The 16409-nt window shown below is 32.8% G+C and overlaps 1 protein-coding gene across 1 annotated transcript; it reads right to left on the bottom strand.

Annotated features, from left to right (window-relative positions):
- Positions 1 to 9935: 9935 nt before the first annotated feature.
- LOC145692591 (uncharacterized) lies at positions 9936 to 11402 on the bottom strand. Its single transcript, XM_081767911.1, has one exon. The coding sequence runs from the start codon at positions 11400 to 11402 to the stop codon at positions 9936 to 9938; it is 1467 nt and encodes a 488-aa protein (XP_081624037.1).
- Positions 11403 to 16409: the final 5007 nt, after the last annotated feature.

Genomic DNA, 16409 nt, shown 5'->3' with positions numbered 1-16409 from the left:
AGTGGCTCAGTGGTAGAGAATCCATCTCTGGTGCATGGTGTTCATGGTTCGATCCCAGCTTTTACTAAGTAGGCTTTGTGGTGGAGAAACGCCGTGTAGTGGGTTTTCTCGGGGTTCTCCTTTTTCCTCCCACTTTCTTCATTCCACCATTTCATTCATTTCTCATGGTCACCATATCCCTTAGCCTCGGTGCAGAATCGAGGGACCTTAAACTGAATATTTAATTTTATTTCACCAAGCCCAAGGACATCGATACAAGAACAAGATAAAGATTGAATATGCAAGACGAATTGCATAGTAATCTTGCTCTTGGCCTTGTTTTGGTGATCACCAAGTAGCGATGAGCGTATTTTCTTGCTTTCCGTATAGTATGAAAGACCATAATCAAAATCACACTTGGTCTTCATTTGTACCGATGAGGCGAGCATTCTTGGCTCTTGTATAGCATGAAAGACCACCAAGATTACGAAATGCAGGACCAAGACTTGACTGCAAGACAAAGAATAAGACGCAGTATTGATGACCAAGACCCAGGCACGTAGCCAGGATTGCATGAAGGGGGAGGGGTCCGTGACATGAAATATTGTGGTAATCACACCAGGGGCTCGATCATTCTAAACAATTTTACTGGAATATATATTGGTTAGTTTAGCCAGGATTTCGTAACGGGGGTGGGGGGGTGTAACATGAAATTCTGAAGGAGCTCGATCAATCTAAACTACTTTACTATTAACGTATATTGTTTTGTGAGGATATGTTGGTAAGTATTTTAATAAACTATGAAGAAATCTCAAGTAAAATTAAAAAAAAAGTATTGAAAAAGATTATACAATATTTACATCCTTCCTGTATTTTCAAATATAACAATTTTCCTTTCATTATGAAATCAACTTTTATAAAATGTACATATTCACTATTATAAAAAGTACATACTCAATAATGTCTTGTAAAATATTCTGCAGTATCTGTGTTCCTTTTTCTCTTGAATCAAATGTTAACAGACCTTTCTTTCTACATATATCTTTGTTTTTTATTATTCCGTCAACTACTGTCTGTTTCAAATGACAGGTTAAAGGAGCAGTAGAAAATTGTTTTTGAAATAACATGTTTGATATTGCAAGGATGCAATGACGAAAAATTATGATAAAAAATGTCCACGCTGTTACACAACGACACTATGCTTTCGGAAGCTTGAAATCTCCCTGATTAATAGCAGAAATTCCGCAACTTTTCTAGAAATTTAAAATTCCCTGACTCTTCCAGGATCACCTTCTAACAATGTATTGCAAGTAATACAAATTTACTCATAAGAAAGAGTAACCAACAGCTTCCTGTAGTTTATTTTTTACGCTGATCCTTCTTTTTCTCATTTCGTTTCATCCTTCCTTATTTTCTTTATTTCTGGTCTCGAAGGGGGTCCGGACATACGGACCCACCCTTGGCTACGTGCCTGCAAGACCCAGGGAGCGAATTGTTTGAATTTCATTTGTTGGGCTGAAAGTGATGAAATAAAATTAGTACTATATAATTAAATATCATACTGTATTTTTAAATTTTTAATTACAAAATTCATATTATGTATCTTCTTACGTGCAACTATATACACTGTAAAATACGTGTTAATTACCGAGAAAGTGGCACGGGTCCCGGAATCATAAGAACCTATTTTGGAATGAAAGTTAGAGTTGGAAAAAATCACAGGTGTTCTCCTGTTTCCTCAACCCTTATCATTGTAATTAATCAATTTCCTTTTGTCTCCGCCAAGAGACTCTTGCTACTGCCTTCCGGTAAGACCCCCTGCCGTCCGAGCATGTGAGAACACTGACCTTGAAGAAAAATTTTGTCACATAGAACTAAAGCAAGAAAAAAATTCTCCCACGTCGTACATTGGTATCAGTTATAGAAAGATATAACCAAACCTCAAAAGTGCCAAATATTCATTAAGATGCATATACAAATCCCCCGCTTGATCTTGCTAGTGGTTAACGTGTAAGACTCGGTACACGTGATCCGGGTTTAATTCCCAATGGGAGTGAAATTTGGCGTTCACCCAATGCCGTGACCATAGTGCTCTCAAACGGATCGGGTTGACCTGACCCGACTCGGATCGGGTTGTCGGGTCGGGTCAGTCGGGTCAGCTCGGGTTATTCGGGTCGGGTCAATCGGTCAGCTCGGGTCGGGTTGTCGGGTCAGGTGAATCAGGTCGGATCACGGTTCGAGTCAGTCGGGTCGGGTCGGGTCAGTCAATTCGGGTCATGGATCAGGTCGGATCGGTCTTCAACTAATGACAACAATGAGAGCACTAATGACAACAATTAGGATGCACTTGCACACGGCAATGTAGACAATTTGACGTTGTCAAACGATTGCTATACATAAATAATGGCAAATTACCTGTAATACGTTAGAGGCTCATCAAATGCAAATCGTTCTCTCATCATATTTATAGTACGAATCTTCTTCTTAATACATTATTCAAGATTCAAAGAAAGAAAGTTGTTATATTCTTTTCAAGTATTTACTTCATCATTCTTATGAAGATGAAAATTATACATTCGAGATTAGGAAGTAAATTGCGTACATACAGACAGCCAGTGATAATTTTCATCTTTTCGTCTGTCTCCCCTGTCTACTCTCTTGTTTCTGTACTTGATACGTTGATTTTAATGCCTTATTTTTTATCTATATATCATTTATTTCCATTTTATATTATTCGCATCCTTATTTTTTTAAAAAAATATTTTTCGTTCCCTCAGTAAGGTCCATATCATCTAGAAGCCTTAGAATCTAATATTACACGCATTATTCAAATTCTGTCTTAATTGTACTCCGCCTTATGCAGAGTCGTTTTGACGTTGGATTAGGATCATACTACAGGCCTAACTATTGAAGGAAACATATGTTAGTCGAACTCTTTATATCTTTATATTTAATTTTTCTTACAATTTTTTAAATTTTTCCCTCTCAGAATACTGTTTTTCCCTCTCAGGGACTGTTTCTGTAATTAGGTATATTCTATATGAATTTCATATGTCTTCAATCCTCTTGTTTAAATCCTTTTCTCTCGCAACTTCCTTCAGCAGTTTCTATCTTATTATATATCTATGAGGGTGCTCCTTGAAACATATTTTTTTTAAATTTACCTGGGAAATCCTCTTATTTTGATCTACTATTTTGAAAAGGATTCGCATAAAATTTTCAGATTAAAGAGAATGTTTTAGGGGCCTCTACCATGTTTAAAAATTTCAATATAATCGAGCTATTTAAAAATAAAATTTCTATTAAAATAAATTTTGCTGGAAACACTATGGGGCTGGATTGCAAAGAAATGGCGTAAACATCAGAACAGTATCTATTAACGAATATTTCGTTGTTTCAATAACTTCTGGTAGAAAATGTAATTATGCACGATGTGAGTCAATTCACTTTTGTAATACTTTACAGCTTGCAAAAATTTGTAAGTAACCCTTAATTATGTGTTTCGGCATATTTTTGCTGTGCAATTCTGTTTAAATTAAAGCCACACAAGAACACTTAGGCAGTGAGGCATAGACCAATGAAGATGTATATGCAGTATTGCGCTTCTTGTGGCACAAGGAAGATTTTCCTTTAAAATTGAACGTTGGCATTCTTGTTTTAAACAATGACAAATTTTTAATATTGTGAACAATGTTTAATAATAATAAGCACAGTGCCCTACGAAGAAGTAATTATTAATGTTGGAAATGATTAGATGATCATACCAGCGTTCCTTGTGGGACAGAAATATTTCGTGTCTAGACTTGCCTCACTTCGAAGTGCTATGCAGTCCCGAAGTGTCATAGAGGCCCGACATGAAAGCTCAGTTCCCTATTAGTTCCTGTACTTTGAAAAGTATCTTATCTATAGAGTATCGGAAGAGCACATTATCTATAGTTTTTGTCTTATCTTGTTGTCAGGAACCAAGTTCCAAACATTGATAGTTTTGTTTTGAAACACTCTGTATATAATATTTCTCTTTCTTTTTGTAAATTATTAAAATTCCATTCTATATCCAAGTAAAATATTTGTTTATTGGCAACTGCAAAATGGTATATTATTCTTCTAAGATTACTCGCATGGAGTGAAACTATTACGTATCTTAGTAGACAGAAACCCAGGGCAGGTAAGGATCATGGCATTAGTGAATGCGGACATCTAAAAATCAATGCAAAAAAATGAACACGTGTCACAACACTGAAATAAACAAATCAGTATATTTGCAGCACACTATTGATAACAAAATACTAGTTACAATTATGTGCTTACTGAATGAAAGGAAATGAAGTTTTAAATTTCCCGTCCACATTTATCCCATTAATCGTACGAGAAACGAGTGACTAATGCAAGTGAATTGTTATAAAATAATTAGCGAAATAATTATTTGGGACGAAACTGAATACCAGCGAGAAAAAACACGGACACGATGTGCTGCATTACATATCACGCGGCTTGGGACAAACGAACTTATTCTTGAACAATATTCTGTTCTAGGGAGTAAACCTAAACTGATTAAACTGTGCAAATGACTTGTTTGTATGGCATTTTTCTCTTGTCGATCTCAGAAAACATACAAAACGCAATACATTATATAATCTATTTTTTGAAAGTCCAATATAATATTCGAATCATGTCACAATCAGTGCTAATAAAATAAAAAGTTAAAGATATTTAAGATGTCAAAACTGTAATTCTTATGAGATTTTGTAAAGAAAGTCTTGATGTTTCAAAGGAATAACATGTGCAAAGGAATAACATTTTGAATTTTTGCCAACATTCCTCTTGTATGAGATTCAAACAATACCGGGTGACATGTAGTAATGGTGAAATTAAATGTGAATCTGATACCTAGAAATACAATACTTCTACTTTGCAGTTCTACCTATAAAATTACATTTTTGTTATTATAGTAAATAGTAGTGAGATCTGCCACCAATGTCTGAAGACAAATATTGCAGCACTGCTCCTTTCCAGGATACTCTTTCGGCAACGAAACAATAGGTGTACACTGTAGGTTTCATTAATCCAAGATCTCCATGATGACGGAGGAAAAATCCCTTGATAAAAATATAATAAATCATTTTTATAATATAATATGTTCATACAGTTTCAAAATGCGGATACTGTAGGAACGCTGTGTGGTAAATAATTGCTACTATATACAGTAAAAAGTCGAAAATTGTAAGATATAGAGTTGGTTACGGACTTATTGTAAATTCATTAAGAACTTCTTGTTGAACAAACTGATAAATTTGTAATCGCAGCATGCTTGTTCTTAAACTCACAAAATTTTTACTATGCATTCTGACAAATTATAATTGCACAATCAAAAGTAGCAGAAATGTATAGTCACCTATATGGACGTTAAATGGCGAAAATAAAGAAATCTGATTAGTAGCTAATTATTGTGTCTTAGACATCAATTTTCTCGTGATTTGTCAGTGAGTTGAATTGATCAATTAGCTAAATTAGTCAAATTTATTCCCTTAAAATATGTAACTAAATAATCCTTTTGATATATACTTTAAATATTTGAAGGATCCTTTTTAAAACGTTTTGTAAATTGTAAGCTTCCATTTACTCACCCGCAGCGACTGTGCTGAAAAAATTCTTACATGTTACCATACATTGGACCTCTCAAATAATATCACGCCGTTTCCATCACATAAAGAAGAATCTTTGATTTATGTTTCTACGTTTTCGCAAGACTCTTTACTAGGAAAATGAACATATCTTTGGCAACAACTTAGACACAATGTTTAAAGTAATTGAATAAACATTTTACACCCGTTCATCTCTGACTTCCGAGCCTTACTCAGTTTATTTACCTGTAACTTGAGAATTTTTTTCCGGTAAAACAGAAATCCCTAGAGAACATGATTATGAGAAGAAGGCTAAAATAACATAGTTGTTTCTTAAATCTTTTGAAAGATACTAACATACATACATTTTATTTTCTGTACTTACTAATTACCAAACTATAGCCAATCGCGATTAGTAAAGAGAAACGCAATAAATAGAAAAATCACAAGTACAGTGTACACGCATAATGTAATGTTTATTGATGTGAGTAGTATAGGCGTCTGTACGGACCACTTTTTTTGAACCACTTTTTCAATGATCAAGTTTAAATTTTACGCGTCTGTACGGACCACTGTCTTTGGAGAACATAAACCACACAGAACATAAGAAGACAGTATAACAAAATACTTTGGCTTGTGTAATATTTACCTGTACCTTGGGCAGAAAGTACTCATACATATGCACTATACTTAGTAGAATGTTAATTTCCTATTAACAAAAGAAGAATGTTTTTAATATATGTAAGTGATTATTATGGGATAGTGGTTGATATGGACATGTTTTATGGTTACCTAGTCAGTGAGTTTGTGTACTTAATAGTTATAAGAAAAGGATACTATAAATTATATCAAATAATAAACCAGTTTAACATCGTTTATAGACGTTGTCAGTTTTATTAAAAAGGTGAGATTAATGGTATTTAAAGATCGAAGTTAATACTTTTAATGTCAAAGAATTACTACCACTTCGGATTTTTATCTCAGCAAACGAACCAGGTTTACGACTATCTTTTTGATAAGTCGTTATAAAAATTTGGTTTACCTCACCCGGGACTTTGTAAATTCAGTTCCCGAAGAAGAAGAGTAAGGTTGACTTTACTTTTATACTACCGTTAATGAATAAGAACTTAACCATATTGCGAAGTGGTAAAGTAATCATAAGAAAAATGGACAACGAAGCAATGCAGCAGGAATCAAATACTAGTGACCAAGGTGAAACTAGTGTAACACCAGGTTTGTCATCAAAGGATCGACTCTTGTTAGCTTTACAGCGACAACTCAGGCAGATGTCTACCGAGATAAACAAGCAAAATGAAGAATTAAGTAGACGAATGGAACAGAAGTTTGACGAAGCTAACAAGACCATGGAACAGAAGATAGAACTGAAGTTTGACGAAGCTAACAAGCAAAATGAAGAATTAAGCAGACGAATGGAACAGAAGTTTGACGAAATGGAACAGAAGTTTGACGAAGCTAACAAGCAAAATGAAGAATTAAGCAGACGAATGGAACAGAAGTTTGACGAAATGGAACAGAAGTTTGACCAAGCTAACAAGCAAAATGAAGAATTAAGTAGACGAATGGACCAAAAGTTCGACGAATCTAATAAGCAATATGAAGAATTAAGTAGACGGATAGAACAGAAATCAGATGAAACGAAACAAACAATTGTCCAGGTGGTGAACGACATATCCTCACAGTTCGAGGAAAAGTTAAAAAAGATATCCGATGATTGTCAGGAAAAGCATGATCACCAAAATCAAGAAATCTGTGCTGTAAAAAAAGATTTAGAAGTAATAGAATCTTCCATTAAACAGCAAAAGACCCAGGTCAGCAACAACTCTAATAACATACGTGTAAATACACAGTTGTTAGCTACTATTCAGGAAGAGATTAAAACGTTACAGGCTAAAGACAACATTTACCGTAATAACCTGGGTAGTGATCGCTTTGAGTTTCCCCACTCACCAGGGATGAACTCGCCTTCGCCGGGGTCTGATGAAGATATTATACTAGAAGAAAGTTGTCCGAAGAGTACTGATGAGCGAAACATAGATGGTGTCACGACACAGCATGTAACGGATAGGAACTATCACTCAACAAGAACAAGGAATGAGAAAAAGAAGGTAAAATTAAGTGTTAAGATGAGTGAAATCCGCGCTATGAGCAAATTCAGTGGTAAGTGTAATGAGAATGCTACTTCTTTCTTAGAGAAATTCCAAGACGAATGCAATATAATGTGTATTGATCGAGCACAATATATGAAATTAATACCCCATGTATTACTCCCACCTTGTTCCTTATGGTTTAAAGCAATACGTGATCACATTAGTACATATGAGGAATTTAAAGCGGCATTGATCGCAAATTATGAAAATGACTTTTTGTTGGCAAATAGAGATGCCACCCTTAGAAATCAACACTTCAATCCTCGATTGCACAAATCTGTCGTAGAGTTTGTTGTAAATGTCTACAACGAATTAAAGGTTGTTAATCCTTTGCAATCGGAATCGAGAATAATAGCATCGATTCGAAATTTGCTTCCATTTAAATTGCAACAGATCTTATTTTCCACACAGTGTATGAGTTTCACCCATTTATTGATGCTCGTCCAATGCTACGAAACTCAATACCATGCCATGAATCCACAATCAGGAATAAGTAAAAATAAGAATAATTCAGATCATTTGGTGCCTGTTCGGAATTTAAATATTCGGAGTGTGAATAATACAGAACCTAACCTAATCCGAGTATACTCTAGCAATCAAAATGAGCACAATAGGCAAGGTTATGTAGGGAATCCGCCTAACCTAATTAATAGTAACAATTCATATGTTAGACCATATAGTCAAAATAGATTTAAAAATCGACGTAATGTATGGCGAAATTCCAGAAATACAGCGAACTACGCGGATAGACGTAATGGAAGGACAAGAGATGGCACTTCGCATCAAGATCCAGGCATTGAAGTAATTTCTGTACAGGACAATAATACGGGACATAATCATGATTGTGCGGTACAATGCACTTTATTAGAACCGTATGCAAGTTCGAACGTAACCTGATTACCGTTACTGAAATTAGGTTAAATTCATGTTAGTTGTAGATTCTTGTAAATTTTCATTTTAAGGTTTATGTGTTAATATCAATAATGAAAACGATTCTTAAAAATACTTGAAATGCTTAAATAGAGTTTTAGGTAGACTGGAAAATTAATTTTCAAATGATTTTTATTCTTTCTTGTTAATATCAGGAATTATAATTCGATTTATAATTAATTAAAGGCAAAGATTATTTATATTAGATTGATTTGTGTTGAAAATTTAATTGTCCAAGATTATGTTAAAAAGAAGATCCATTCTATAAAAACTAATTACTCAACGACTAACTTGAACGAGATTCTTCTTTATTATAACATCTTAGTGCTACTATGTATATCTTTAAATGCAACATCTAACTTATTTGTTATTTAATGCGCCCGCAAAGATTAATATTATTTGTAACCCGCGTTTGTCCTTTACGTTCTTTGAAATCGTACCTTTCATCGATTAATTAAATAAGCGACGATATTTTTAATAAGAAAATGTAATAATAATATAATGGATAATAATGAAATAAATATAATTAATGTAATTAAAGATAAATAATGATGAAATGAAAGAATTGTTAAGAATGTATTTATATATTAATGTATATGTAAAATGTAATGAATAGATATACAAGGTGCGATCAAAATATGATCGACATATGTAATGTGAGAACACTAATGTAAACGGACCAGTGGTTCTTGAAGATAAAAGCCAAGCCTACTCATGACTTTTATATTCAGTCCCTTTGTCGAGCGACATTTTATATAACAAAATACTTTGGCTTGTGTAATATTTACCTGTACCTTGGGCAGAAAGTACTCATACATATGCACTATACTTAGTAGAATGTTAATTTCCTATTAACAAAAGAAGAATGTTTTTAATATATGTAAGTGATTATTATGGGATAGTGGTTGATATGGACATGTTTTATGGTTACCTAGTCAGTGAGTTTGTGTACTTAATAGTTTTAAGAAAAGGATACTATAAATTATATCAAATAATAAACCAGTTTAACATCGTTTATAGACGTTGTCAGTTTTATTAAAAAGGTGAGATTAATGGTATTTAAAGATCGAAGTTAATATTTTTATTGTCAAAGAATTACTACCACTTCGGATTTTTATCTCAGCAAACGAACCAGGTTTACGACTATCTTTTTGATAAGTCGTTATAACAGAACATAATGACCTTTATGATATATAACCATAAAGGACTTAAATCTAACTAAATCTAAAACTTAAACCTAATAACCATAAGGTAAAGTATTGATGATATTATCTTTTTCCTTTAAAACAACTCTTTTGTCGTAATCCATTTGAAACTCTTTAGTCACAGGTTTGTTAACTAAATTTTTTGTTCTCTTGTCTCTTGTTATTTGATTATAATTAAGAGTTATGTTCGCTAGTTCCTTGTTAACAACCTTCTTTATGTTTTCACCATTAAGATTCAAAGAGTTCTCATAATTAAGAGTAAATCCTTTAATTTTCATCACAGTTTTGTTTTTATCTGTTTTGTAGTAATAACTCTTTGGACCAGTTGAATACCACTCAGTAATATAAACATCTTTTCCTAACTCATCTGTCCACTCACCAAGGTTACTACCAGTCTTTACTTCTATACCATTAACAATATAAACAATAGAATCAGTATCGTAATACGCTACATCTTCACCTAACTTATCCAACATGTCATAAAGTCTTAACCTCGCATGTGCTGTTGTAAAAGTTGCAATGTGAATATTAGTGGAATAAGAATTGTTAACATATACGTCTTTGTATTTATATGAAACTTGAACCATCTCGTCGCTGATAAACAAACATTCAGATATTTCTAATTTGTCATCTAAAAGTAACTCGTACCATCTTCTAACATCTGTAATGTATTCAGTTTGAGTTAAGTTTTGTCTTTGGCCAAACTTTCCCCATAACGAATTTAAACAAATTTTTGCAACTGCTCTCTTATTAGGATTTGCCATTATTTGATCAGGATTTAAACCAATATTCAGTGTGTCTTTAATAGTTTTAATATAATCATCTTTTGTTTGAAAGTCATCTTCCCATGGTGATGTTTCTAATTTGATTTTCATGAAGTCTTTAATGTAATGTCTAAAGAGTTTGTTACTTGTTTTGGGAAAATGTTGAATCTCGTAAATTTCAATTAACTCATAACCTTTCTCTAAAGCTTTATCTAACTCTATAGTTGTCCAAGTACCTGTTATCATTCTTTGTTCGTCACTGTGTGTACACGTCTTAGTTTGATTTATCATACATTGATTACATAAGGGAAACACCAACTTATTAATATTGTTATCTTTAACTGGTAATACAGGATGATACAATTGTTTTGGCGGAAGAACTTTACAAAGTATATAACCAAAGTACTTTTTACACTTGTATTTTTCAGGAGAGATAGACTTTAATGTTGTTGAGTGGCCAATAGGAAATTGATCATAAAACAAAACAGTTGGATACAAGCTGCACACATCGATATATTTCATCTTCTTATTAGTAACTTTTAATTTTGAAGCATTGGTTCTACCACCAAAGAATGCATCTCTGAACTTTAGTTTCTCAATAAGACTAGTTTTTTGAATTAACTGTTTGGCTCTTTTATCTTTTAACCAATCACACTCCCACATCTCTATAAGATTATAACCAGCTTCTTTTATTTGTTGAGATCTTCTTCTTGTTTTCTCATATAGATCTTCCATTGTTTCGTGATTGACATTGTTGATAGTATACTTCTCAAAACATTTGTTGCAACCATGCCAGAAACAACCGTGATATTGATACACTGTCTCTGTTTTATAATCGTAACCATCAACTTTAGATCCACATATCGTTACTTCTCAATTGTTTAACGCGTGTTTAATATTATTGTTCTTAAAAGAATTTAACCATGCAATAGACTGTTTAGAGTATTTTTCTTTATTTTCTTCTTTAATATTACCAATTGTGTTTTCTTGTATGTATTTTGATCTATAAATGCCCATACACACACTTGCAATTGTTAAGTATTGAAATGGATCAATGTTTGCTATTTCTAAAAACTGATTTCTTAGTTCTAAACAACCTCTTCTTAAAATATCTACATCGGAATCACAATACTCTCTTAACTCTTTTTTAAAGTCAAACACATAATTTTCTTCTCTTCTTTCTTGATGCCACTTAAGAAACGCTTCTCTTTGATCTTTTTTCATGGTACTAATCCCATAGTATTTTGCGTTAGGTATTGGCCCAACATAGTTTTGATTTTCAGGCTTATTAAACAAATGTGGAAAATAACCTTTCTTTAATTCTTTTAGACCAAATGTCTTAGGAAAACTCGATAATGGTTGTGCTACAAAGTTAATACTATCAATAATTTTTATGTTTGCTTTTGGAATTTCAAGTAACATTAGCTTAGAGCCGTTATATATAGTGTAAGGTTTCAAAGCATTCTTAATGCAGTACTGAAGAACAAAGTACGAATCATAAGCTTTAGCATTATGCGCAATACAAGTGTAACCAGTATGTTCTTTTGAAACTAACCACTTACAAAAATCGTCATTTGTTTCAAAGTAATATTTGCTACCTTTAAAGTCATGAGCAACTACATAATTAGCTTTATGAATTCCTGTGTCTTGTTGTGCTTCGTAATCAAACCATATATACTTTTCTGTGTAATTACAACTGTTCATTTGTTTAATACTCGACTTTAGAAAGTTCTTAATTTTATACTTAAAGTCATCTACTGTTAACTTGTTGTTGTTCCATGCATCATATATCTTTTGAAGTTTCCTCCACTTAGACATGGTTTCGTACATGTTTTTTTTCTTTAACAATTTTCTTACCACGATCTTCGATACCATAAGTCTTGAATAGCATAATAAACAAATCTGTAACAGTTAATTCTTTTTTAGCATTACACACACATTCATCATCACAATAACCTTTCTGGTGTTTGTATTGCATGTAACATTTGTGAACGTTTTCTTTAGCTACACAATTACAGTTGATACAGTAGTAATATCCACACTTGTGTTTCTTATATCTTAATAAAATTTTATTACAGCCTTTACACTTATAAACTTCTTTACAAACAACTGAATGGTTATCTTTACATGTTTGGTTATAACAAAATCGATTACAAGCTTCACAATAAATGTTATCAATCTCTTCTTCTTGATGTTTAGGTTGCTTACACATATTACCAATTAATATAATTCGTATACATGATTTGTGTTTTTCTTTATGATCGTATGCTGTATCACACTTTTCACAATAATAAACACTTCCAATAAAAGCTTGCATGCTGTTAATTGCGTCAAAATGATTTCCACTTTTATATAAATAAATATTCACCTCTTTGTCTTGCCCTGAGTAAATAATAGCGTTCATGTTTTCAGCACATACAACTTTAATTTGAATGTTTAATAGTTCTTCACATTGTTTAATATCGTCTAATGTAAAACCGTCTTCACAGTAGCTCGGTAAACGATTACAAAGTCTCTCAGTTAATTTTGTCTGTATTTTTCTTCCACGTCTTATATCTTTAATGTTTTGTGGTGTTAGCTCTTGATCAAGTATTACATTTGTTTTATACGTTAAGGCTGAAATGATTGCACGTGGACAACACAAATTGTCATTGTTATTGATTTTGGTAATACATCTTTTAGCTTTTTTGTATTCTGCAAGGTTTAATAATCGTCTGTTTGTTTTACTTCCTCTAGGCATGTTAATGATTTGAATATTAAATGTTGTTTCTTCAATATTGATTGTTTCGTCAGATGTTACAATTTTTTGGACGTGTGTTAATACATTTCTAGCATTTAGTTCAGTTGTTATTGGTGTTGATATTGCTTTAGTCCAAAATCCATCGTTGTGCACAACAACTCTTATTCTGTCATTCTTTTTAAAATTGGAAGCTTGTTTAGCTTGGTCAATCATATCGTCTACTGCTGTGTGTAATCTTTGTATTGTTTCAGTAAGTGTTTCACCTGTTATATTTGTCAGTTTTATTTTGTAATCTGTTGTATAGGATTTAAATTTTTCATAGTATGTCGGGTCATTAACATTTAAGATCTCGTAATATTTTTTATTTGTAAATAAATCATCATCAAATGGAAATAACTTTTTCAAATGCTTTCGCTTTAACTTTGGTGTATTTTGTGCTATTTCGCTTTCAGAGAACACTGCTTGTTGAAATGGGTATATATTTCTAATCTGCCTTCTGCTTTGTTCATCGTCATGTTGTTTAAGAAGGTCTATCAGTTCTGCTTTTCTTAATCGGGAATATCTTCTGATTCCCCTCTCTTTACATTGGCGTCTTAACTCTACTACAGTAAACTTATTCTAATTACTCATCTTATTTATTATATAGAAAATCTTCGTTAGTACTCTTCACCGGGTTATTTCAGTTCATTTTCATTTGTCCTAGTACAACGCTTAACATTGTACACTCCTGCCATTGTCTACATATTAAGCGTTGTATTAGAACACGGCTTTCATGGGATTAACCCATCAAAGTCACATATACACATTTAAAACTGAATCATTTTTGTAAACTTACTCATCATCATCATAATCATCACTACCATATTTGTATTCATCATCACTACTCAAATCAGATGTTTTTTGTTGCATTATTAACAATTCTTTTTCCTTTAACAGTATTTGCTTCTCTAGTAGTGCTGCTAAGAGTTTAAGATCTTCATGAATAAGGCTAAGTCTATCATGTAATAAATCAAATTCTTTCTCCATATTTCTTATATAGAAAACCAACAAAAATCAAACTCATACCCTTACCTCTATAAATCTCTTATATTCAAAAACAAATCAACAACAAACTCGTCGTCTTCTTTTTCAATATCCACATGACAACCATACGAAACAACACAGCTGTTTTTTTCTTTGACTTTGTTTAGGAGGTTGACTGAGTTTGGATCTTTGGTTTCTGATAACACTGACATTCTTGGATACTTTTCTTTAAGACACTGAAGTCTTGCTTTGACGTTGCGCTGCTGAACCCTTCCAACCCAATATTTGTATGACTCGTAACGCCTAACCTGATCGTGTTTGTCTGTGTCGTACTTGTCTACTATGTCTTGAAGCTGACCAGCCGTGAGGTTCTTTTTAACAATAACTAGTTTGTGTACTTTCCCTGGATCTTCTGTATGTTCTGCAGCTATTGACTTGAGTTTTGATATTTCTTGTGCTTGTTCTTTGTTTTCTATTTTTAATCTTTCCATTACTTGTTCTATCTTCCCATTACTCTTGATTGCAATTCTTCTTGGTTTTCACTATATTGTCTAAAGTCTTTTGTGTAATAGTCGATAATGATTTGATTGCATTTAAGGTAAAACTCAGGAGAAACTCATCGAGATATATCCAAAATCAACTCTTTACATACATATGTTCCTCTTATTTCGCTCCATGTTTCACCTTTACCTCCTGTTATTGTTTTGATAATTTGATCCCCTATCATGAGAGTAGATAAAATATACTCTATCAGTTCTTTAGAATCCTTATTTTTCAGCCAGTAGTCGAACCTCTTACCGCCGTCTTGACATAACTTAGTAGCGTTGAAGTATCCTGTACTCTTATCTATAATCAACTTGAAATCGCCAAACAGACCATACCAGTAATCATCTTTAATCTGTTCGTAGCAAATATCATTTAGACCAAGTGAACTATCCATAGTACTCTTATTATATAGAAAATGTTGATTTTTAACTTCATATTCGTTACCAGCTAGCCGGCGCCAGATATCCCGATCGGCTTTGTTTGTTCTAATACAACGCTTCGTACTTTGATGGTTAATCCATAAAAGCAATAGTATATTTAGTTTCTCGTACTTAAATGTCTCTTAACTGAATAAACCTGTCAACAAGATCTATATCACTTAAATCCGTGTTCATATGCGAACCGTGCCAAGTTATTCTATCATCATATTTTTCTTTAGCTCTGTTGTATAAGTTGACAGAGTTTGGATCGTCGATGTTAAGCACAATACTCATACTTGGATACTTAAGTTTGAGTTGTTTAATCCTACTTTCGTAATTGTATGTTTGTACTCTTCCAACCCAATACTTATATCGTTCTATTCTTTCTTTTTGATCTCGTTCTTCTTCGTCATAGTAAAGGAGTATATTTTTAAGTTGTTCCTTAGTAAGGTTTTTCTTGATAATGAATAGCCTATGTATCTTTCCTGGATCTTCTGTATATGGTGCTGCAACTGTTTTAAGATAATCAACTTTGCTTTCTAGTTCTTGATTGTGCAAACGTAATTCATCCATTTGTTGTTCTATCTCTTCTACTCTTGATTGCAGCTCTTCTTGGTCTTCTTGAAAATGTTTAAAATTAGAAACGAAATAGTCTTCGATGATTACAGAACATTTTTCGTAAAAGTCATGTGATATCCAAAAAGCAATAGCTAGAAAAATTCTTTTGTGCACATATGTTCCAGAAATTTTATTATTTATCTCGTTACCTGCAAGTTTTATTTCGTATGTTGAACTTTTTAAGTGGAGCACATCTGCTCTATTTATTTTTTTGTTGTAATATTCAATAAGATTCTTTGAGTTAACCAATCGTAACCAATCTTTAAACGGCTTACCACAATCTTGACTCAACTTGGTTGCATTGAAATATCCTGTACTCTTATCTATAATCAACTTGAAGTCACCATACAGACCATACCAATAGTTGTCCTTGATCTGTTCATAGCAAATGTCATT

Source organism: Thermobia domestica, chromosome 8, assembly GCF_964235325.1.
Source record: "Thermobia domestica chromosome 8, izTheDome1.hap1.1, whole genome shotgun sequence".
NCBI classification, from domain to species: domain Eukaryota; kingdom Metazoa; phylum Arthropoda; class Insecta; order Zygentoma; family Lepismatidae; genus Thermobia; species Thermobia domestica.
The sequence above is the reverse complement of the archived record's forward strand: the minus strand, read 5'-3'. Positions and strand labels throughout refer to the sequence as shown.